Below are 23,254 nucleotides of genomic sequence, written 5' to 3'. Positions count from 1 at the left end.
AAAATTTTAAAAATAAAAAACAATCTATCGAAATAGAAAGCTAAATTTTGAATTAAAATCGAGCTCCACGCAAGCATACAAGATTGAGTTGAAGACGTTGGCTATGGTACTTCAGATGCAAAATCAATCCAAAACCAATCACCACCACCCATGGTTTGGTGACCATACGAGGAGGTGACAAAATATTAAGCGGTGGTCAACCTTGCATGGTAGCTTGCGCTGCATGAGGTCAAGACATCCTTTGCTGGCAATCGAGACAAGATATATAGAGGAAAGAATACGGGATAAGATGCGAAGAGAGGGAGCGAGATTGAGCTGGTGGAGTTCAACGCATCTGAGCTAGTCATATGCATCGGTCGATGTTCTGTGATAAATGTACTATGTCAATACCAAACTGACATGCTAGAACAAGAGATGCACATGACTGTTGCAGCATGTATGGTGCTTGATTGGTGGTGATAGAACTCATGCTCAGATATTGGTGGCATGCTTGATCAGATCATCGTCAAGCTTGCAACCGTAAACTCGGATGGTTACTTGCTCGGTGCTTTGGGAAGCTAGGACATGAAATTCGTCATCTCTGCGATCGTCGTCATACTTGTAGCTTTTGGCATCCTAAACATAGAAATGTCCACAAGTAGTTCAAGGATCTGTTTTGTGGCCAGAGCGAGAGCAAGCAACACGAACAATTCATTTGGCATTCCGAGTAGATCAATGCAGACTTTGGAAGGTCAAGAGCAGATAGATGAATCAGCGCTGTTGGCGTGACAAACTTTTGGTCAGAGTAAGGACAAGAAGAAAAAAAGGCTTATTTGTAACTTTGATTTGTTTTCATCTCCCGTTTATGAAGATCTCACAGCAGACCCTGGCAGGTGGCTTGGTGGGTTCATACGAAGTGACAAGACTCACATACATGCTGCCTAGACGCCTATTGGAACATCAGCCATCCAGTAACAACAAAAAAATAGTGTGGTTAGGCAACCGGGGTAGTTACCATGAAAACAGAGTTTATGTAGACTCAGACGCCATATCAATTCATGCCACCAGCCACCTAGGGGAATATATGGTGCAAAAATATACATGAAGGCGTGGCAACAAGGACACAATTGTTGTCCTTCACGCTCCAAAAAGAACTGTGCATTGGAGGAGAAAAACACCCTGCTGATCATTATATATGGAGATTGAATATAGTTCGGCCATAGAGTAAATTAAAGAGGTCGTAAGTATAGGATTCGGAAGAAGCAAGACTTTAAACAATGGAAGCTAACGTCTTATGGACTTAGAATTTCGATGGTCAGGTCCATCTTTCCACAATAAGACTGTAAAATTTCAGTTAGTAATTCAAATTGCAACCATTGGATCTTCCAATTTAATCATTTTCACTAAATGCTTTGATATGCCAACCCCTCTAGCAATAAAACATGTAATATAAAAACTGTTAACTCAGCCATATCTTCTTCTTAAGATTAAGACTCTCTAACTAAAGTTAAAATTACAAGATGTTTCTTTGTATTCTCTTTTAGCGTGAATTCATATTGCACAACACATGATGTGGTGACAAGAAAAAAAGACCACACCTCAATCTGAATAATTTAGACAAAACAACAGCAATAAATCAACAAAACCAAACTATATAAATATTATTTTTTAAAAAAATAAATAATAAAACTAGCTGCCGCACTATTTGCGCGGGGCACCGTGCTAGTTATGATAAAAATAAGGTTGTGTCCAAATTAGAGGTGCATCTGAGTTCAAAAACATTATGTGGTAATCAAATCTCAAAGTTTAATTTGAGTTATAAGAAACTGTGTGAGAGGTATATCATTTTGTGAACAATATATGTTCTCACTTTACTAATACTGTTTAATTTTTTTATGGTTAGCTTATTGACCCAAAATATGTTTTCATATCAATTTGTAGAATTGTTTCACCAATTAAGATATTATTGTAATTATTATGTGGTAATTTGGAGAAAGAAGTTTGAATTACCCCTAACAAACTTCTAAATATTTCATCTATCTCCAAGACACGGGCTAGAATGAAATATATGAGCCTAAATATAATTTTTGTGCAATTGTTTTAATCTTATTAGTGGGACACATAGTTCAACATGAAATTACTTTCTATAAGCCCGCAGAAATTTATTTAAATGATAGAAAATATCAAATATAATATTTTTTTGAAACTCCTTCATGTCAACTTCAATGTTTTTTTTTTGAAACTCCAACATGACAACTATAGTGAATCACGAGCTTACACTCATGAAGGTCATGCGAATGAAGGTCCGAAGGGTGGCACTTTGAGAAGCGTTGCACGCGCCAGAGAATCGAGGCTGTGGCCTTCTGAGGAAGGACCATGACCACGAGGGCTAGTGTTGGGATGCCACCTTCGGACTCAAGGCCTGACCGAAGGCCCGTGGGGCTGGATGACCGAAGGTTCATGTTGTCAGAGGACCAAGTCCATGGATCTGGCTCTGGGGCTTCGGTATCGAGATGAAGATTGGTGCAGGGATGGTCTTGGACGAGGTAGGAAGTCGAAGATCAGGGCGCCGGCTTGGAGACAAAGACCAGGTCAGCTCCAGGGAGTGTTTCCGGACCAGAGGCGAAGCCGGTGGTCATCATGAGCCAAAAGACCGAAGCCACCACCGAAGACTGAAGCTGGTTTAGATGGGCACTTAGCTGAGAGAAACTTATCATGTACTCTTAGAATATTCAAGGAATATAGCTGTTGAAGGTCATAATAAATGATGTAGAGGGTAGGAGCATGCCCCCCCTATAAATACCCGTGTAACTATTATTGATGAGACATTGAATATACATAGTCACTGAGCTTCACGTAATCACGTTTTGGTCCGTAGCTGTTTATTCTCCACCAAAATCGTGTTGGCAGAGAATTCCTGGCTCGCGGAAGCTCCAAACACAAGCACAAAGCCTACTTAGCCGCCAGCATAAACCGTTTCTATACTAGTGCTCCCAACCCAATCAAATGTTTATTATTTGTGCAAATTAGTTGCACTAATAAAGTTGTAGGAATAGTGAAGTACAATGGTTTGACTTTCAATTGTTCTAGAGATTTTGTGCATTACGTGTATTGTGTTCGTGTCGTGGATTATTATGTAGCAGGCTGTTACGGTGAGCTGCTAGTCTCTTCCTCCTGGTTGCCGGCGGCATGGAGCACCATGGTCTCGACAGTGAGGCCCGGCCCAAGCCCCAGCATGACGCCCCACTCCGAGTCCTCATCACCACCATGGCGCCGACGCCGGAGCTCATCCAGGACGAAGATGATGGTCGCGCCTAACATGTTGCCGTACTCGCTCAGCACATGCCGGCTCACGGCCAGCTTCTCGGGCTGCAGCCCGAGTGCTGATCTGTAGCTTTCCAAGACGGCAGGGCCGCCGGGGTGAACTGCCCAGAAGAGGTCGTTCCAGGCGTCACCTCTCGCGAGGCCTAGCGGCTCCAGCGCGTTCACAAGAAACCCCTTGGTGCTGTCGCGGACCAGCGCCGGCACCCCAGTGGAAACGTAGTAGCGTTGGCCGTTCTCGCTGAGCTTGATCCAAACGGCATCCTCAGTCCCCGGCAACGTTGCCTGTGAGGCGGACACCATGTGAAAGATGGGGCGCTCACCGGGAATTGTTGGGCCGGCGCCAACGATCACGGCGCCAGCGCCATCGCCGAACAGGGACTTGATCATGGCCTCTCATGGGGAGCCTCATCGGGGGAGTGGAAGGCGATCACCATGACCTCGGCGCAGACCACCAGGACGCGCGCCCCGTGGCTGTTCTCGGCGATGTCTTTGGCGAGACGGAGCGCGCCGCAGCCAGCGGAGCAGCCATGGAAGTAGAGGAGGGTGCGGCGCACGGTCGGGCCGAGGCCGAGGAGCGCCGCCACGCGGAGGTCGGGGCCCGGCGTGCTGGTGCAGGAGGTGGTGGCGAGGATGAGGTGCGTGATGTCCGTGGCCGGACGGCCCCACTCCGCGATCGCCTTCTCCGCCGCCGCGGCGCCGAGCTTGGCGACGGCTTCTTCGGCGATGTCCAGCCGCGCGCCGAGAGACGGCAGAGAGCCGTCCAGGAACTCCGGGTGGCTGTCGATCATCTCCTCCGAATGGAGGAAATGGTGCTTCTTGACGCCAGATTTCTCACCTTTACGCGAAGCCGTGATTGCAAATAAACACAGCAAAATCTGTGATGCTGCAAAACCTTGGATTGAATTTTGTTTGCTCTCTGTGTGGGACCTATTCTCTTCAGCTTGGCCTTGAGCTCGGTCAGGTGGTCGCTCCTGGTGACACGGAAGTACCAGTCAGGGTACTCATCTTGTGGCACGATGTTGCCCGGGTTTGCTGTGCCTTTGGCCAGCATTGCCGCCGTCTGGTTCTCGAGGAAAGTTGCCACCATGGTTGCTGGTCGGGGGGGAAGCACTTGCCCTCGACCGTTCGTGAGGAATTGATGTGGGTATGTGCAGTGCATAAGATCGAGAATTTCTTACATACATAAAGGCACTAAAATTCAGTGTGCTCGATTTTTTTTATCGTGAGTTGTTAGTTGAGCAGCAAACTGCCAACGAACACGTACGGAACCTAGATGCTGATGCGAGATTATGCTACTTTTAGTAATCATCAGGCTTCAACAATCATGAAGTATTAATTAGGATTCAACAAATATGAAGTACTTTTATTAATCAGGCTTCACGTAACGTGAGGCTGAAACATCACTTGATTATATTTAGTGGTGGACCTAGAATAATTGTTAGGAGAGACTTTCTTCCACCTCTGGACAGATTCAACCTCTCCTCTTCTTTTTGAGAACGTGCATTGACACGTGTTTCATTAAGAAGGAAAGAGAATTCGCACAGCGCCAGGACCGGATGATTTTCGTGTGGAATTTTATCAGAAATTCTGGGATATGTTTCATGATCTACACAATGGCGTCATACCTCTCTTCAGCCTAAATTTTGGTGTCACAAGACTTGTACCAAAAGTTCAAGATGCAAACAAGATACAGCAGTACAGAGCAATATGTTTGCTAAATGTGAGTTTCAAAATATTCACTAATGTTGCATTGCTTCACGTAAACTCAGTCGCATGTATGTTTTTAGCCCAACACAAACAGCCTTTCGCATGTCGCTCGCCCTCCCTCCCAGCTAACTCCTCAACACGTGGCTCCTGGTGACTGAAGCGTGGGCCTCAGCTGAATACGAGCCCACAGCCAGCGACATAGTTGAAACTTGGTCAACAGGCTGTCAATCCAATCGAGCACCCACCCCTCCTCGGCTCCTCCTGTCCTGGGATTCATCTCGACGTGATGCGTCCCGTCGGAGTGGGCAGGCGGCGCAGCTCCGCCCGTAGACCATAGGCACGTGCGAGGTGCGACTCCTCCCTCTCTCTGCAGATCGGCGCCACTCCGCTCCCCTCCCATACGCGCGTGATGACTCCTCCCTCTCTGCAGATGTTCAACCCTGTCCCATCGGAGTGCTCGGGGAAGGCCGGCCCATCTCGTCGGAGCAGAGGGCGTGCGTGCTACCAGTCCTCCTCCCACGGCTGCTGCCTCGCCGAGATAAGGTGTCCCCAACCTCCCTCCCTCTCGCTTCTGCCCCAAACCCTAGCGGCATTTGTGATTTCTCTTGCTGCTTCCTTTGACTGTTTGCCCATCCCAGATCACACCATGCAAATCGTGACCTTTGGTTCTCTATTGTATTGTTCTTCCTTTTTCGTGCATCAGATATGATATCCCTTGGTCTAATTCGTGATTCTTTGTTGTGGTTGTAGAGGTGCAAAACATTCATGGCGTCGGTGACATGAGATCTGGAAGTGGCCGCTACGGAAAGAAAGGTGAGGCGCCTACTACTCTTTTTGGGTTTAAAGCTCCTTCCTTTTTTAATCTTGTGCGGTTGATCTAATCCTGCTTCCCCTCTTGCTTGTGCCTGCAGTCAGCTCGAGAGAATATCAAGGTGAGTTTGTGCCTTCATCTTCAATTCTTTTTGCATCCAAGTGCTTTGATCCGTAGCTTATTGATGCCTTGTTTGGTCATTTGATATAAGTAGGTTTCTAAATATACTCTTTAATAGCAAACACGCCCAGCTACCTCTTTGTTTCATGTTATTAAGCCATTTTAATTACTGCCTAAGACATAGTCATTCGATTTAGAGGCTTACAGCAATGTGCTTAGGGACCTTACTAATGTTAGTGTTTCCTTCAGTCTAGCTTCAGAGGTTAGAGCATATTTGACAAGTCAGTGCTTATATAGTCACTACTACAAAAACATTGATTTGTCCCGGTTGGGAAACCCCTGTTGTCCCGGTTTCCCAACCGGGAACACCAGTCCGGGACAAAAGGGGGTGCCTTTTTGTCCCGGGTCTGGCAACCGGGACAAAAGATGACCTTTTGTCGCGGTTGGTAACACCAACCGGGACAAAAGGTGCAGCCAGCGCCCACGTGGCTGGTGCACCCTTTTGTCCCGGTCGGTGTTACCAACCGGGACAAAAGGTCCCTTTTTTTCATGTTTTCCTTTTCTCAATTCTTTTTCTATTTCAATTATACTTTTGCATTTCAATTAAACTTATGTATTGGAATTCAGTGTGTATGATCTCCACTAATATATACATATATATATATAGTTATATAATATTTGTCCTAGATAGTTTTCATATATAAATTAATTCACTTATATATATATATATGTATACACATATCTATACATGTGAATTCCTTCACATATGAAAATGTATAGGACCAATATTATATAAATATATATATATACACATATATATTATTGGAGTGCTTATATATAATACATACATACTCCATCATATTTGCATAGGTATATTCGTTCTTAATTACATAGTAGAATTCGCCTTTTGGAAATTTAATACATACATACTCATAAATAGAAATTTAATACATAGAAACACATATATATTTACATAGGTATATTCGTTCTTAATTGTCACGCTTATGTACTTGAACAAGTTTTGGAATATCTCATCGGAATTGTCACGTAGAAGCCTCCAATTACAAGTAAATGGGCCGATGAAGCCGAGGTGAGAGTATCCCTTTCTTCTGTAAGTATGTATCTCCATTCTACATGATACCGAATAAATCAAGAGATCAGTATGTTGAGATCATGCAAAACAATACGTAAGGAGAGTAAAATACTTACAGAACCCACAAGCCGACCATAGAGATGTCGAGGGCCTCCTGATGGAATAGTTGGTAAATTTCTTCCCAGTTTATCCATATAATGGCCTCCCCCCGTAAGAAATTGTCATCTTTAATCTTTGCGCCCTGCATGAAGATGCAATCGGCCATCGCACGCATGTAGTGCTGGTGCAGCTTATACATTTGCGTTGGAAGCACAGACACTACTTCGGGAGGTACAAGAGTTTTGCTGATCTCAAACGTCCATTTGACGACCACATCGGCCTTTGGAATATCTTCTCCCCCTGCAATCTGAGCCGCCGTCAGGTTTGATTCTTTCAAAAATGTAACAAAGTCTTGTTCTTGTGTCGTCTGTCCCACTACGAGAGGCTCTATTGATTGTTTCTTTTCGGCTCCGAGCTGTGGAACGTCGGACGACGACGACTTTGATTGTCTCTTCTTTTTCTCAGTAGTTTTGATAATTGTGCATTCGTAGTCTGAAGGTGGGTCTCTCGGAATGAATTTTCTCTTATTTGATTCGCACATTCCCTTAAAAAATTTCAAATCTATCGGATTTATGACTTTCTCGGGCTCCGGCTTCGTCTTCGGCTTGAAGTGCTCTTTAACTCTTTCTTGAGTTATCCGATCGCATTCTTCAAGGCTCATGTCCCAGGGTTTAATAGGAGCCTCCTTGGTTTTCTTCTCCTTTTCCTTCTTCTTTGGAGGCTCCTTAGCCGGTGCAGCTACCTTCTTTGCCGGCGGCCGTTTCCTGTTTGTATTCATCCCACATCCGTACACCTTCATCGCCCCAGAGCAATAAGAGTTCTTCGACCAATGGTCTTAGGTACACATCAATGTCATTTTTGGGCTGCTTTGGACCCTGGATAAGCACTGGCATCATGATGAACTTTCGTTTCATGCAGAGCCATGGTGGAAGATTGTACAGACAAAGAGTCACAGGCCAAGTGCTATGACCACTGCTCATCTCACCAAAAGGATTCATGCCATCCGTACACAAACCGAACCTTATGTTTCTCGCATCCAAATCAAATTCAGGGTACGTTCTATCTATTTTTCTCCACTGCGACCCATCAGCGGGGTATATTCAGGGTATTTTTCTCAACATCGAGTCTTTCTTGCGTTCCTCTTTGTGCCATCGCATCAACTTAGTATTATCTTTATTTCTAAACAGACGCTTCAAACGTGGTATTATAGGCGAATACCACATGACCTTCACAGGAACTCTTCCGGGGAGGCTCCCCCTCGACATCTCCAGGATCATCTTTTCTAATCTTGTAACGCAATGCACTGCATACGGGACATGCATCCAAATTCTCGTACTCTCCTCGGTAGAGGATGCAGTCGTTGGGGCATGCATGTATCTTTTGCACTTCCAGTCCTAAAGGGCAAACAAGTTTTTTGGCTTCATACGTTGTGGCAGGCAATTCGTTGTCCTTAGGAAGCATTTTTTTAACAAGTTTGAGTAATTCACCAAATTCCTTGTCGGATACACCATTTGTCGCCTTCCATTGCAGCAACTCCAAGGTGGTGTCAAGTTTCTTCAATCCATTTTGACAATCTGGGTACAACAACTTATGGTGGTCCTCTAACAACTTCTGGAACTTCAACCTCTCCGTTTCACTCTCACAGTCTGCCTGCACATTGTGCAATGCCTGCCCCAGATCGTCGCTGGGATCATTTTCTACTACATCTACTTCGGGCTCTTCCATGGGAATATCGTCCTCGAATGCACCGATTCCAGCATTCCCGGGAAAGTGGTCGTCAAAATCTTCTTCTTCATTGTCTTACAAGGATGTCACCAATCGGCCAGTCGCAGCACCAACATTTACGATTAATAGGCACAGCACTTGGCACAGGCAGCATGCTAGTTGATACGCTCTCAGTACAACAACGGGCATGCTGACTGCGTCAAATGCTGTCTTCTTATCAATCGGAAGTGCTAGTGATGCGACCAACCGATTTGCGACGTCCTTATAGCGCATCGTGTATCCCCGAAAGGTAGTGCCATCACCGTTGGATGGAGATTAACGACGTATACTTGTTTCGAAATAAAGAGTTTTTTAGCTTCTAGATGGTTTCAATGTGAGCCTGATTAAATACATCACTAGAGTGTCAAAATAATCCATTCATAATACAAAAAATTCTAATATACTCATTTCATTAATTCATTCATGAATAAAAAAATCAACTATCCACAATATGGTCATATATACAAGTACATCACATGAAGTGTCTACACCCATTCTAAAAATTTCTACTATCCACATACTCATCTAAATCTAAAAGAAAATCACACCTACATATGCAATCTAGCTAGCTAAATGTCCAAGAAATGAGCTAGCTACACCTTTTCTCTATTTCTAAAGCATGAAATGAGCTATACAAGCCAAGGAAGAAGAGAAAAGCAAGCCCCAAATCTTTAGCGCCGATGGATGGACGGGGAATCAAAGATCTTCACAAATGTGGTGAAGAAATGAGCAAGAACTCCTCTATCCCGAGCCAAGCACAACAAGAAAACAAGTGAGCTGAATGGCTCGGGCGGGGGGAGAGGGGAGGGGATAAGGGGCCCAAGGCCTTGTGTCCCGGTTGGAGGCACCAACCGGGACAAAAGGGGGGACTTTTGCCCCGGTTGGTGGTTCCAACCGGGACAAAAGGCTACGTGGGCCTTTTGTCCCGGTTGGAACCACCAACCGGGACAAAAGGCCCCCCTTTTGTCCCGGTTGGTGTCTCCAACCGGGACAAAAGGCCCCTGTCCCCCCGCTGGCCCGGCTAGCCGTTGGACCCGGGACAAAAGCCACCTATTGTCCCGGGCCCAAAGGCTGCCAGGACAAATGGCCTGGAACAAAGGCCTGTTTTGTAGTAGTGAGTGACAGCAACCTAAGTTGAGATGTTCATATCGGGAACCTTGTCTGCCTTAACTTTCTTTGGTAGAAAGAAATATTCGGTTCTTTCTTATAAAGTAAATCTGCTTATTTAGATTTTAGTGTTCTTTTATTCATGAACAGAAATAGTATCTTCTTCCTTAAATCATATTTGTAAATGATTGGATTGTTGTATGCTTAGGTTGGAATGTTTAGATAAGGCAGCTTGTCTGCCATGAATTTCTTTGGTGGAAAGAACTATTTTCTTATTTCTCACAGAGTGAATCTACTTATTTGGATTGCTTTTTTCTATATGCCTCATCCAAATTGTGGGTACATGTGTCGCAAGTAGCCACACGTGCCCTAGAGTTGCTTCCGAGTTCTGATCATTGCAAAATATTTTGTCAGCATCAGGTCCTCATCCAAATATGAGTAATTATTTTTTTTGGTAGTGTATGCTTGTGCATTACTCATCCTGTTTTATCACATTTTATACAATAGCAGGAAATTGTTAGTCAATTTATTCTTGTCTTAAGAATAAATGTTAGTTTTTACTAGAAAATGTATCCTCACATGCTGTTACAAGTCGCAGATATTGATGACTTTGTGATCCCAAGTTTAACTGTTAAAGAATCTGACCTGGTGACTGGGAAGCTTCACGGGCAGATCCTCAACCACCTCCAAAGGTTAAGAACATTAGGTTTAGTGTCCGGGATGTGAGTGGTAAGGACAAGGTAAGAATAAAACCTTTTTGTTTGAGTGATATTACTTTTGATATCATACTGTTTAGTGTTGCTAATTTCATCTGTATTATAATATGAAATTTAGCACTCACATAATTGGATATTTTACTTTTGATTTGTCTTTGCCTTGAGATGTTTGGTATATATTACTTGTTTTCATCAATGATTCAGAGCAGTTTGACTTTAATCTCCTATTAGGCTCATATCAGTGTAGCATAAACATTAGCAGCTTTATGATAGTTTACTTTTACCATGTTATTGTGGTATGGTGACTTGATTTTAGTAGATCTGGATCCATGTGGAGGCACTACTTTCATAACCACGCCTTGCTTCATTTCATGCTTACACTTCTGCTCTTATGGCTGGTGTTCCTGTGCCAAATCCTGAGACGGAAACCATATGTGAACAAGAATCCAGATTGCCCCTTTCATTTGAGTTATTATTGGATATACTGGGTGTAGCTATAGTACTTCTGATGGATTTCATTAATGTAGTCTGCAAACAAAGACTCCTCTCTAATGTGAAAAAAAATGTTCTGTTTCCTCCCTTTTTTCCTCCCTTCATTCATATTGACTCCTTTTCAATATATTTGTTATTTAAATAACTCTTTTCCTAACCTTTTTTATTTTGCTTTCAGGTTGGAGGTTGCACTGGGAGTAGTGTGGATCTTTAGCACAACTTGAAATTATGTTTCAATTACAACTTCTCAATGGGTTACACGGTTCGCATTTTCTGTGGCATCTTCATTCTACAACAATCTCATCATTTTTTGCTATCCTGAATGCTAGTTCAAACCAGAAGCATCATGCTGGCACAAATTCCAGATTGACATGCTCAAACAGGAATTAAGGAAGTATTTTTCATATGGAACAGTATTGCAAATGAGAAAAAACATTGTAAAATATAATTGAAGTCAGAGCATTTTACCTAGAGACACCAGTGTTAGAATTCTAGCATGTTTAATGCATTCGGCTGCTTTATATGAGCAATTTAACGTATTGAGTTTGTGAGCTCCAAAAACAGAGCATTCTACTCAGAGACGCCAGTAATCAGGAATTGCAACATGTTTAATGTATTCTGCTATTTTATGAGCAATTTAACATGTTGAGTTTGTGAGCTCCAAATGTTGAATTAAGAAGACGGCCTCTCTTTTATCAGTTGCAGCTACATTAGTTTAATTTCTACTATGGTTGATAGGGCGCGCAAAGCGCGCCTAATGTTCTAGTCTTACATGAAACAGTACATGAACTACACCATAAGAAATAGAGTGGAGCCATCTTTAGGATTGATAAAGTACGATGGTCATCTCTATTGCAAACGCTTCAGATGAAAGTGTTTTCACCCAAATGGATATCTTGGGTAGTCTCTTTCATATTGGGTGGAAGCGCAGCAATCAATGTCAATGGAGAAGTCGGCCCCTACTTCCAAACAATAAAAGGGCTTCGACAAGGAGATCCCCCACCAATTCTCTTCAACATGGTTGCTGATATGCTAGCAAATTTTATCAATCGAGCAAAGGCAGAGGGTCAGGTAGGTGCGGTGGTGCCCATCTAAGAGATGGCATCTTATTCATTCCACAATATGCTGATGACACTTTCCTCTTTATGGAACACGACTTGGAGAAGGCTCAGAAAACATGAAGCTTTTGCATTGTGCCTTCGAGCAATTATCGGGACTAAAAATTAACTTTTGTAAGAGTGAAATTTTCCACTTTGGAGATGCAAAGGACTACGAGATCAATTATATGGAACTTTTTGGATGTATCTAGGAACCTTTCTAATGAGATATTTGGGTATTTCAATCCACTGTAGGAAACTATCAAATGCCGATTGGTTAAAGGTACATGAACGTCTTAAAAATCTGCCGGGGGGGATTGACTTTAATTAATTCAGTTCTAAGTAGCCTTCCTAGGTACATGATGTCCTTCTTTGAGATTCCAAGAGGCGTGCTCAAAAATTTAGATTACTTCCAGTCTCGGTTCTTTTGGCAATGTGATGACCATGAAAGAAAGTACCGTTTAGCAAAATGGAATATCCTGTGTCAACCCAAAGATCAAGGAGGACTGGGGATTCACAATCTAAATATTAAAAATACAACACTGCTTAGCAAATGGCTTTTCTATCTACTTACATTTTACAACCGATGGAACATGGCAGTAGATACTACGAAATAAATATCTAGGATCCAAACCGCTAGTGCAAACACATTGGAAAGTAGGGGACTCACATTTTTGGGCCAACCTAATGAAGGTTAAACGTGATTTCTTCAAGTATGGGACTTTTTTTAAAAAATGGATCTCAAATAAGGTTCTGGGAGGATAATTGGTTAGGAAATAGGACATTATATGATCAGTATCTTGGGTTATATAACATTGCTCGTCGAAAACAAGATACGATGGCACAAGTTTTGGGCACCAACCAACTGAATATCTCTTGGGGTAGGGGAGGACATTATTGGCAACAATTTGATAGCGTGGAATATTCACCTTACATGTATCACCAATATCGGATTAAGTCAACAAGATGATGAATTTCACTGGAGCCTACATCAGGATGGAGTGTTCTATATGAAATCACATTACCTTGCCTTAATCCATAGCGAGGTGCCAAATTTGATCAAATGTCTTTGGATATTAAAGGCTCAGCTGAAAATAAAAATATTTTCATGGTACCTTCAAAGAGGGGTAATCTTAACAAAAGACAATCTAATTAAGTGGAACTGGAAACATAGTAAATAGTGCTCCTTTTGCCACAAAGATGTGATTATGCAACATTTATTTTTTGAGTGCCGTACTTGCTCGCTTAGTATGGGTAGCGATTCATGCAACTTTTGGAATCCAAAACCCTTATGTTTGGTCACTGGCTTGCAGGGATTTGTAAAGAGTTTAAACCTCTAGTGTTGCTTGTATTTGAAAACAAACAAACATATTTTTTTGCAGGTTATCTTCACAGTATCGTACTTGCTTCGTACATGAGCTATTCTCCAGGCACCTACTACATAGGAGTTAGTTGCAGTGGTATCTCAACGCTTGGCACAAGTGGCCAAGGAGTTTTTTTTACCCAGACACATGAGTGGCTCTAGTCTACGATTGATAGTCACTAAGTGCTTGCTCTCTCTCTCTCTCTCTCTCTCTCTCTCTCTCTCTCTCTCTTGTGTAAGGTTGTAAGCTCTTTCGGCAGAGGCTAGGAATTTCTTTCAAGTATTGTTGTGTATCACCTTGATAAAACGTTACTTGAAATCAATAAATTTCCCTATTCGAAAAAGAACCGGTTCACGCCAGCTATGCAGCGCATAGACGGCGAGGAGAACCCGGCCAATAAGACACAGTAAGCTATTGCATGAAAGGGATTTGCGATCTCAGACCCTGTCCACCAGCATCTAAAGGCACACAAATAACTCTAAACCCAACTGTCTCCCACAACCTTCCTTCAGCGTGGATGCAATCAGAGAGCACCCAATGCATAACTGCTCTTTTGTTGAAAAAATTGTAGGAGGGGCTTAGTGGGACTCCATATGTTTGGCGGTGGTAGACAAGGCTAGAGCCCCTTCAGTCTCACCGCTGGATCTGCCCTTAATTACATTGCAGGCCAATATATGTCACTGTTACATATTTGGTCTTTTGTCCCGATTCCAAACCATCTTTTGTCCCGATTTTGGAAGAAGGACTACGGGTCCGAGACCAAGGACAGAGATCTTTAGTCCCGGTTCCCACACCCGAGACTAAAGGGCCCAGCTATCCATCACTTCGGGTGATGATTTCGACAACCATCACCTGAATGTGTGATTAATCACTTCGGGTGATGATTTCGACAACCATCACCTGAATGTGTGATTAATTCCTCCTTGGTACAGATAGTGTCTGGGGTTCCGTGAGTTAATTTTTCTGTAGACTGTTTCCGTGCGCAAGTTGCCAGCTAAATAGAAAAAGAATCTACGTATGCATGCATTAGTAGACAAAATTGCTGATATTATCTACCCGCTTTGCAATTCCGAATCTAAAAAAACTATAACTATCAAACCAAGAATCCAAATCAAATTTGAATTGCACCATTATCTTTCTTATGATAATATCTTCAAAACAAGACCACACTTGTCTATGCTTGCATAATATTTTTTGAAAATATTTTTTAATACTAAATACTTAATTTCAAAAACTGGGAACAAATATTTTAGGAACATGAACAAATAATTATTTTCTACGAACAAAAAAGTTAAACAAAACGAACAAATAATAATGTACAACGAACAAAAATATTATACATCACGAACATTTAATTATATTGGATAAATAATAAAACATAAGTATCACGAACAAATAGATCATCGTCACGAAACAATTTACTCTACAAAATGAACAAATAACCGCGAACAAATAATTACCTGTTGAAAATAAAAAATCTACAGGATAAATAAATTATTCTTACATGTTAACAATTCTATCTACAAACTGAATAAATAAATAAAATAAATATTTTATTACTAAAAATCAATGATATAAAAATCTAAAAAGGAAATAAAATAAAAGGAGAAGAAATGTAAAAAGAAAACAAAAGTAAAGAAACAAAATTCTAACTCTTTTTTAATGTGTGCACTCGAACATGCCCATGGCAATAGCAATATGCAAATGTGCAACTCACTTTCTATCTGTAGAATGACAGAAACACATAAAAAAGAAGAAGAAAAATGAGAATTAAAAAAGAAGAAAAGAAAGCATGGGGTGCAGCTAAAATATTGCATGCAGCCATGCACGCGGATAAAGAGGTGATGCAATATGTGCATGGGTTCTGCTGTTTAGGTACACATGCATGCCTCTATGTTTGGCTCTGTTTGGTTTGCACTAGCACACCTAGCACAACAAGAGAATCTTGCATGCATAAAGTACTAAACAAAATTTATTGAAAAAGACAAATCACATACGAGAAGACAATGTATTGGAAAGGATTAGAAATAGTTTAGCTAGGCAAACAATTAAAAATAAATTTATTAACAATAAATTCTATAAGAAAATAATGAATGGTCTAGATTATTACAAATTGAAAGATAGACTAATGGTTAGAAAAAGTAGAAAAAAATAAAGGAAGAGTAAATAAATAATTATATATAAACAAGGATAAAAGAATAAAAAAGAAAATAGAAAGATGGAAGGAAAGTAATAGGAAAGGAAAGAAAAGAAAAATAAATGGAAAAAACTAAAACTCATGTCGCATAGGCCAAACATCATGAAAAAAATATGTTAAAATAGTATGGCAAAAAAAAAAGAAACACACCCACTCTCTATGGCTCTATAAGAGAATCGTTAAAAAAAAGGCATGCCTCCCCCACATCTTCATTGTATATGTCCGTGTGTTTCCAGAGCACGTGTACATTTTGAATTACGGGCCGTACTATGAATTAAATATTGGGCCAACATATTACTGCCACCAGCCCAATTAGAATCCTTCAGGCGGTAGATGTGGACTTCATCACGCGCGCAATATATAGCCATAGCCGGACTAAAGGGCATGTGCAATGAATTTTTTTTTATTCTTCTGCACTCAGCAAGACTCAAACCTGCGACCTCTTGCCTCGTGTGGAGCTTTCTTACGACCCCATCTACATAGTACATGTGACTTTAAATAGGATACCTTCCTTTTTAATCACTCGTGAAGGACCTTTTAGTCTTAGTTGGAGTCACCAACCAGGACTAGAGACCCTTTTGGTCCGGATTGGAGCCACCAACCGAGACTAAAGCTCCCCGTAGTCCTCTACCCATTAGACTCGGGACTAATGCCTTCATTGGTTCTAGGTCCAATAGTGGTCGGAACTAATGTGCAGGACCAAAGGTTTTTTCTGTAGTAGTGTGTATTTGTATTGGCATGAAATGCATGGATGCAGCAACCAACCGCTTTCACAATGTGACATATAGCTATCTAGTTTAGCATTCAACACTAGTGCAGATAGTATTTACCCTGGTGCCTCCTATTTACGGAGCTGGCGGTTGGTTTTGGCCATTTCCAGCATAAATAGCCATTTGGTCTGTCACAAACTACTGGCGGTATTGTGGGTGATCTGGCCTCTAGCACAAAACATTTAGTTGAACATGAAAAAATCATTTAATCATTAAAAATAGAAAATAAGTTTAAAAAATTGAGAGTCCTACAACAAGAACAATATTTATTTGTGAAAAATATTTTGATGTGTGTATTACCAAAAGGATATTATATGATGTATAAACTTCAAAGTGGCTTAAGGTTTTACGAAACTATGTTATGGATGCATCAATTTGTGAAACATGTATATTCTAACTTTTGTTAATTGGAGTCATAGTTTTTTAACATGGTTATTGACCCATTAAAGTTACCATGGAAGCCCATTACCATTGATGTTTTTAAGGTGACTTGAAGCCCGTTACCATTGATGTTATTAGTAAGGTAACGGAATATACATGATGCCCGTTATCTATAGTGTGCCAGCCCAATTGGGTTGCCCCATTTCCTAGCTGCATCCTGGAACACTACTGGAAAAAGAGCCATTCCTCCCTAGTGTTTGTACCGGTTGTATTTTCAGCCGGTACTATTATGTGATTTTAGTACCGGTCGTATAAAACAGTACCTCATGTAGCATTTAGTATCGGCTAAAAATATGAAACATAGATCCTACGACTCCCAGAAGACAATTTAGTACCGGTTGATGGCTCCAACCGGTACTAAATTGCATAGATGAAATTTAGTACCGGCTGGAGCCACCAGCCGGTACATAAATTCTCACATTAGTACCGGACGGAGAAACAACCCGGTACTAACATGACTGCCACCGACAGACCGCATAGCTTTTATCTCGTCCTCTCCCACCAGCGCCATTATCTCCTTCTCTCCCACTCCTTCCCCTCCACCCACATCTCTCTTCCCTCTCTTTCACCACCGAAGAGGCCTCGATTCGGCCACAGGGGCGGCGGAAGGGGCAGCTGGCGGCGCGGAGGACTTCCCCGGCACCCGCGGGCGGTGCGGAGGCCGCCGGCCACCGCCGGCGCGCGGGCGGCCCGAGGGCCATCGCCGGCGCACGGGTGGGCGGAGGCGGCTCGCCCCTAAGTCATGGACGGGCTCAGCCGCGAGGTGAGGCCCCACTGGGTCGTGGACGGGCGCGAGGACGCGCTCGAGTGCTCCGTCTGCCTCCTCGAGTTCGACGACGACGACGCGCTCCGCCTTATGCCGACGTGCCCGCACACGTTCCACCCTGAGTGCATCGCCCTCAGGCTGGAGAGGCACGCCACCTGCCCGCTCTGCCGCGCCAGCGTCCACGACGATGCGCCGCCGGCTCCGGAGCAGCTGGAGCTCCAGCCGATGCCACCGCCGCCGCTGCAGTCGCCGGAAGCGTCCCCCGTTCACGCGACTGTCGTGGTGATCGGCGAAGCCGGCTACAGCAGGGAGGAGGGCGAGGAGGAGGACTGGGACACGATCTAGCGCCTCGCGAGGAACCGCCGCGCGGCGGGTCAGCAGGCGCTGCCGTGGTCCAACTCGACGGGGCACGCGATGTGAAGGAAATCTGTGATTGTAGTTCGTGTATTCTCGTGGAATTTGTAACTAGTTCATGTGACATTTGTAACTAGTTCATGTGATTGTGAATTTTTTGTGGTTCATGTGATTGTGAATTTTTTGTGATTCATGTGAGAACGCGATGTGATTGAGAATGCAGTGGCGGCAGTCACTATGTCAAAAAGAAAAGGAAAGAAAGTGAGAAAAGAAAAAAAAACAAAAAAAGGATACGCATGGCGTGGTGAGTAGTTTAGTACCGGTCGGTGTTACCGACCGGTACTAAATACTCTATTTAGTACCGGTTGCTCCGACCGGTACTAAATGCTTGTGCATTTAGTACCGACGGACTGGTACCGGGCAGGAGACCGGTACTAACCGGGGGTTCCTGCCCGGTACTAGTGCGTAATTTTCTAGCTGTGGAATCAACTAGGATTTGGCAACCACCTTAAATCTACAAGCAATATCTATACTATAAAGAACCTAAACAATTGGAACACTTTTCAGCAAGATTTTTCTACTCACACACCTCACAACCCACCCCTTTGAGGCCCACATGTAAGCTCAAATCGCTTGACAGGATGTCTGGTGAACTAAAAACCACCCTCCCACTAGTACAATCAGGGGGTGCGGTGATTTTTTTTTTGACACCCACGGCGTCTCTACCCCCTCAACCATACCCGCTTCCTGATTGGCTCATTTGAACACGTGGGCCATCCAATCCCACCAGGTTTGGCGGACGACACGGCCAGCGCCGCGGGTCTCCGCGATTCCCGTCCCAATCGGCGCCCCCAGGCAGGGGCGAAGGCAGCGGTGGGTCAGGGGGGGCTCGAGCCTCCCCTACTCCCACCGGAGCCATGGAGCCCCCCTAGAGCCCCTCCATGGATTTTTGGTGCTAGATACAAGTGAAGGAGGGGCTGGACGGAGGTTGAAGATGACCAGGCGTTGGGCTGCTGATTGCTCACGAGTTGGGCCGAAATGTAACATGGCGGCCCATGAAAATTTGTAGCCCAAGGCCCAACCGCACAAATAGTAAACCGGTCAACCCTAAATCCCTAATCCAATCCCAATCGCATCCATCGTGCATCGGGGGCTCCCAGGGGCGGCGGCGGCGCACTTCGCGCGAGCGCGACCAGGGGCCGGGGGCGTCACGCGTCGGCGTCGGCAGGCACGCACCGACGCACGGGCGCGGCGAGCCGGTGAGGCCGCGAGCAGAGAAGCTAGGCGCCAGCCGCCAGGCGGGCTAGGGCCAGGCGCCGCGCGCGGCGAGCGACAGACCAGCTGGGAGCTGGCCAGGCGCGGCGAGCGGCAGGTGGCCCGCGCCCCGCGGCCAGGCGCGGCGAGCGCTCCGCCAGTGCGGCCGTCGCACGCCCGCGCGGACGTGCGCTGCACAGCTGCAGACCTGCAGTGCAGTGTTGCAGGGCACCACGCACCTGACCAGAGGCCAACCAATTAGGTGAAGTGGTGAACAATTTAAGTTATTTTTTTACTTAGCTTTTTGTCTCATTATCCGTGAGTTTATGATTCAATTTTCATTTTCAATAATTCAACATATTTGATTGGTATGACAGATTTTAGAATGCCGAAAAGAACCATACACACATACTTTTCAAGTTCAAGTGCTTCAACTCCACATACTAATGAGGGCACATCTCAGCCAAAGAAACTTAGAGCAGAGTTTAGTCAATCGGACTTAATTGGGGACCCTGGAAAGCGCAAACCTATTGATGATTATCAACCTGAAATTAGAGATCAAGTAAAGAGGGCATATGCTTTGAATGGACCAACTCAACCTCGTGATATCATATTTCCTCGTAAATGGATGAGTGGTGAATTTAGATCTTTTCAGAAGACTTGGTATGATGAGTTTGATTGGCTAGAGTATAGTGAGTACAAGGATGCAGCTTATTGCTTGTATTGCTATCTTTTCTTTAATTCGGCAAAGCCTAAAAAGTTTGGTAGTTCGGTCTTTGCACATCAAGGTTATGTGAATTGGAAAAAAGCTAAGGATACTTTTAATAACCACAATGTTTGCAAGACTCATGTAGAAGCTAGGCTAAAGTGTGAAGACTTTATGAACCAAAAGACAAATGTGGGTAGAAAATTAGTTCAAATTAGCAAGGAGGAAGAAAAGCGTTATGAGATTCGATTGACAGCTTCCTTAGGTGTTGCAAGATTTCTCATAATGCAAGGGGATGCTTTCCGTGGACATGATGAGTCTTCTACTTCCCTTAACAAGGGTACATACAGAGAAATGATTGATTGGTACAAAGATAAGGTTGAGATAGTGAAGGAGGCATATGAAAAAGGTTCTAAAAATTGCCAAATGTTATCTCCTGATATACAGAAGGATCTTACAAAAGCTTGTGCAGAAGAAGTCACGAGTGTCATCATGGATGAGATTCGGGGTAAAAAATTCTCAGTGCTTATTGATGAGTCTCGAGATGTATCAATAAAGGAGCAAATGGCGGTGATTCTAAGGTCAGTAGTTGCATTTTCGTGTCTAAGTTTTTACCTCTATTTCTAGAATTATACTAACACATACTAAAATTTGACATGCAGGTTTGTGAATGATGAAGGGAAAGTGATGGAGAGATTTCTTGGACTTCAGCATGTTCAGAGTTGCACAGCTATTGCATTGAAAGAAGCTTTGGTCCGTATGCTTTCAAGTCATAATTTGTCAATCTCTATGCTTCGTGGGCAAGGGTATGATGGAGCTTCTAATATGAGAGGTGAATTTAATGGGGTGCAGAAGTTGATTCGTGATGAGAATCCTTATGCTTTCTATGTGCATTGTTTTGCCCATCAATTGCAACTAGTGGTTGTTACTGTTTCAACATCTAGTGCAGATATTGCAGATTTCTTTAACTATGTTCCTTTAATAGTCAACAATGTGGGTGCATCTTGTATGAGAAAGGATGCTTTACTTGCAAAGCATCATGATGTGTTGCTAGAAAAGATTGAGAATGGTGAGATTATGACCGGAAGAGGTTTAAACCAGGAAAGTAGCCTAGCTAGGCCTGGAGATACTAGATGGGGTTCACATCTTAAAACTTTGCTTCGCATTTTGGTGATGTGGGAGGCTATCATAGATGTCCTTGAGATAGTGAAGAAAGATTCTATTAAACCAGCATGTAATGGTGGAGCTTTAGGTTTAATTGGAAAAATGGAGAGCTTTGATTTTGTGTTCATCTTGCATTTGATGATAGAATTATTGAGCATGACAGATATTTTGTCACGTGCTTTGCAAAGGAAAGATCAAGACATAGTTGAAGCAATGCATTTGATAATGGATGTGAAAGATGGCTTGCAGGATATGAGGGAAAATGGATGGGAACCATTACTCAAAAAAGTGAAAACTTTCTGTGAGAGGAATGAGATTGAAGTGCCAGATATGGATGATGAAATAAATGTTAGAGGGACATCTAGACGTAGAAAGCAAAAGGTAACAAACATGCATTACTATCATGTCGAGATTTTTCTTGTCGCCATTGATGCCATCTTGACTGAGTTGAATCATCGGTTTAGTGAAACTAGTTCAGAGTTGTTAGTATGTATGGCTTGTTTTAACCCACGGAAGTCCTTCTCTAATTTCGATGTGGATAAACTTGTGAGACTTGCTGAAATTTATGCTGAGGATTTTGATATTGGTGACCTTACTATTTTGCCAAATGAACTTAAATCCTTCGTCAACCGTGCTAGAAGAACTCCAGAATTCCTTGGATGTACTGAACTTGGAAAAGTTGCTGAAATTATGGTCAAGACTAATATGAACACATCTTATCAGCGGGTTTATCGTCTCATTGAGCTAACCTTGATACTACCGGTGGCAACAGCTTCAGTTGATAGGATATTTTCAGCCATGTCCATTATAAAGACAGATTTGCGTAGTAAAATGGGTGATGAATGGCTCAATGACTTGATGATATGCTATAACGAGAAGGAGATATTTAGAAAGATTTGTAATGAAAAGATCAAAAAGAGGTTTGAAGAGATGAAGAAACGTCGTATATTATTGCCTAAAAAATTAATGGTAAACTTTGTTCTATTCTAAATTCATAATTTTGATGTCCATATATGTTTGACTAATTAATTATGTCTATTTTTGTAGATTGCTTCTTCGGATGAATAATGGGTGTCACCGTCACGGGCGGCGTCTATTAGTTTCGTAATTTGGCTTTTCGGTATGGATAAACCGCATCCTTTAATTTTCATGATGTATTTTGTGATTTTTATTGTCCATCGATGTTTTAATATAAGACTACTTCAAACTATTATATTTGTCTTTCGTGAGGTGTTGTAGTGGTGCCATGTCGTTGTTGCATTTTTTTCTCAGCCCCTCCTAAATTTTTTCCTAGCTTCGCCACTGCCCCCAGGCGCGCATGCATGGCGCTAATATGGGGCTTGATTTGTTTTCTTTCCAATATTATGCACACGCACATGGAAGGAATAGTTTGACGCAACATGCATGGCTCTAATGAGCGTGCCGCCGCCTCCTGTGGCGTTGTACGCATAGTTTTTTGGAAGGCATTCGCACAGTTTTTTTGGAAGGCAAAAGAGAGAGGGTCGACGTCGGATCACACACCTCCGCGCTCGACGATCCCTGGAGCCGCTTGACCTGGAATCGTGCCGCCGGATCACGCCCTCGTCGATCGCTGTGCGTGCGCCGCGCCGCCGGACCGCGCCCTCGTCGATCGCTGGAGCCGCTCGACGATCGCTGGCGCCGCGCCGCCGGACCGCGCCCTCATCGATCGCTGTGCGTGCTCCGCGACGCCGGACCACCGTCCCTCGCGACGCACACTGCCCTCGTCGATCGCAGCGTGAGCCGCGCCGCCGGACCACTGTCGCTGGCGAGTGAGCGGATCGGCGCACACACCGACCCTGTCGCGTCCCTAACACGCCGAGCGCCGACCCGCGGCCCCGTCGACCCCGTCGTTCCGCCGCGCCGTGCCGCAGGGCCAACGCCATCGTCGATGTCGCCGCGTCGCGACGC

General features: G+C 43.6%; 2 protein-coding genes and 1 pseudogene across 4 annotated transcripts; 2 read left to right on the top strand and 1 right to left on the bottom strand.

Moving 5' to 3' along the window:
• Window positions 1-3,126: 3,126 nt before the first annotated feature.
• On the bottom strand, window positions 3,127-4,354 carry LOC120645694 (annotated as a pseudogene).
• A 13,469-nt stretch (window positions 4,355-17,823) lies between these two features.
• On the top strand, window positions 17,824-18,192 carry LOC120645692 (RING-H2 finger protein ATL29-like). The gene has a single exon (XM_039922453.1). The coding sequence runs from the start codon at window positions 17,824-17,826 to the stop codon at window positions 18,190-18,192; it is 369 nt and encodes a 122-aa protein (XP_039778387.1).
• A 1,747-nt stretch (window positions 18,193-19,939) lies between these two features.
• On the top strand, window positions 19,940-22,549 carry LOC120644567 (zinc finger MYM-type protein 1-like). 3 transcript variants are annotated; one of them, XM_039921207.1, is made up of 4 exons: window positions 20,211-20,321; window positions 20,416-20,742; window positions 20,824-22,294; window positions 22,373-22,549. In XM_039921207.1, the coding sequence occupies exons 2-4, from the start codon at window positions 20,447-20,449 to the stop codon at window positions 22,391-22,393; spliced, it is 1,788 nt and encodes a 595-aa protein (XP_039777141.1). In that variant the 5' UTR covers window positions 20,211-20,321; window positions 20,416-20,446; the 3' UTR covers window positions 22,394-22,549. The 3 variants fall into 3 exon arrangements, with proteins under 3 accessions (XP_039777142.1, XP_039777140.1, XP_039777141.1); XM_039921208.1 differs by having other exon boundaries at window positions 19,940-20,742; window positions 20,824-21,706; XM_039921206.1 differs by having other exon boundaries at window positions 19,940-20,742.
• The last annotated feature ends 705 nt before the right edge of the window (window positions 22,550-23,254 follow it).

Source organism: Panicum virgatum, chromosome 8K, assembly GCF_016808335.1.
Source record: "Panicum virgatum strain AP13 chromosome 8K, P.virgatum_v5, whole genome shotgun sequence".
Classification (NCBI taxonomy): Eukaryota; Viridiplantae; Streptophyta; class Magnoliopsida; order Poales; family Poaceae; genus Panicum; species Panicum virgatum.
The sequence above is the reverse complement of the archived record's forward strand: the minus strand, read 5'-3'. Positions and strand labels throughout refer to the sequence as shown.